The sequence below is a fragment of the Lichtheimia ornata genome (assembly GCF_029851405.1).
Source record: "Lichtheimia ornata isolate CBS 291.66 chromosome Unknown scaffold00439, whole genome shotgun sequence".
NCBI classification, from domain to species: domain Eukaryota; kingdom Fungi; phylum Mucoromycota; class Mucoromycetes; order Mucorales; family Lichtheimiaceae; genus Lichtheimia; species Lichtheimia ornata.
In genome coordinates, this window is record NW_026695750.1 from 1 (window position 1) to 1,454 (window position 1,454).

General features: G+C 41.7%; 1 protein-coding gene across 1 annotated transcript; it reads right to left on the bottom strand.

Moving 5' to 3' along the window:
• Window positions 1-474, bottom strand: O0I10_013305 (uncharacterized protein; the record flags this gene model as incomplete). Its single annotated transcript, XM_058493089.1, has 1 exon — window positions 1-474. A coding segment is annotated over one exon (474 nt), but the record flags the coding sequence as incomplete, so codon positions are not given.
• Between the last annotated feature and the right edge of the window lie 980 nt (window positions 475-1,454).

Below are 1,454 nucleotides of genomic sequence, written 5' to 3' on the forward strand. Positions count from 1 at the left end.
ATGCCTTTTCGCCTCCTCGATCTCATCTTTAGAATAAAACTCTAGGCATGTAGGATATTGACGTCTGCATGCCTTTCTGGAAGCTTCCAGCTCACACTGTGCCTCCTCAAGTTCTTTTCTTTTCTTTATTATCTCATGATGTGCCAAGCCATTATTGATGGCAGCTGTATAGCTAGCCTCCAAAATAGCTACCTCCTCTTTGAGCTTTTCGTAAGCCCTTCTAGCCATGTAGCAAGGGTCAGCATGCATAGATGCTTCGGTACCCACTGAACAGGCTGAGCTAGGTACGTGCTCGGAGTTGGCATTAGCTGCGGGCTGTTTGCCCTTTTCAGCAGAAGAAGAAGCAGTGGTTGCGGAATTTTCATCCTTTTCAACCATGTTGTCATTGTCATTAATAGAGAGGTCCTTCATTGGAATATCCGGATCTTGGTTGCCGGTGGTAGGAACGTGGTTGGGAGTAGTAGGTGCAGACATGGTGAGAATTCACAGTAAAAAAATGTGGTGTTGATAGGGGAGTGATAGCAAAGATAACAATAAAAGTACTGTGAGACTGAATGATGGGGATCCTTTATTGAACATCGTGTCCTTATATTCTTTTCAACTTAAGTCACAGCTAAGGTAGATCCTATCTCCGCTTACTCATCCTTTCTAGAAACTACCTTGGATACCACAGTTCGTAAGGATTAGAAATAAAAGATGGGATTAAAATTGATAAGAAAGAATCAAGTACTGTGAGACTGATGTCAGTGTTTTATTACGGGACCAGCCCTTTTATATACTTTTGTCTACTATGTGGTTGTATGCGTACGATGATGTTTGTATTCTTGAATCAGTATTATTGTAAACATGGAATGCCTGCATTCCTACAATGTTTTATGAAGCATCTATTTTCCGATGTTGCCAGGGATACAACAACAAATGGTTCTTGGTTATTCGGTTGAATGAAAAGATAGGGGACCACATTTCTACGCACTGCAAAAAGTTGTGAATGTCGCTTGTTCTTCATAAAACCTTACCCATATATACATTCGGACCTCGACAATTCAATGCTGGTAACCATGTGTATCTCCGACCTCTGATTGGCAAGAAATCGCCGAAATAAAAACGTCTCCTTTTCACTGAATTGACCATATCGGCATACGATGTCAAAAACGTACTCCGATGTTCCTCCAAATCTGTTCACATATGGACGCCGCAATACCAAATCTGGGAAAAAAGATCCGAACTTAATCGAATCAAATGCGCCCATGTTATGAGGGAAAAACTACCCAAATTGGGTAGATTTTTACTAAGTCGAGAGCCTACTTCTGCCAAGTGGGGAAAAATGTTGCCGTAACGAGGCTATGATTACCTACTATGTTCTTCGAGGTGCTCCAAATACGCTGGTGCAACCCCGAAACTCCGCCGACCACTAGATTACGAGCTATGACCCTTTCTTTTTTAATCAATCATAT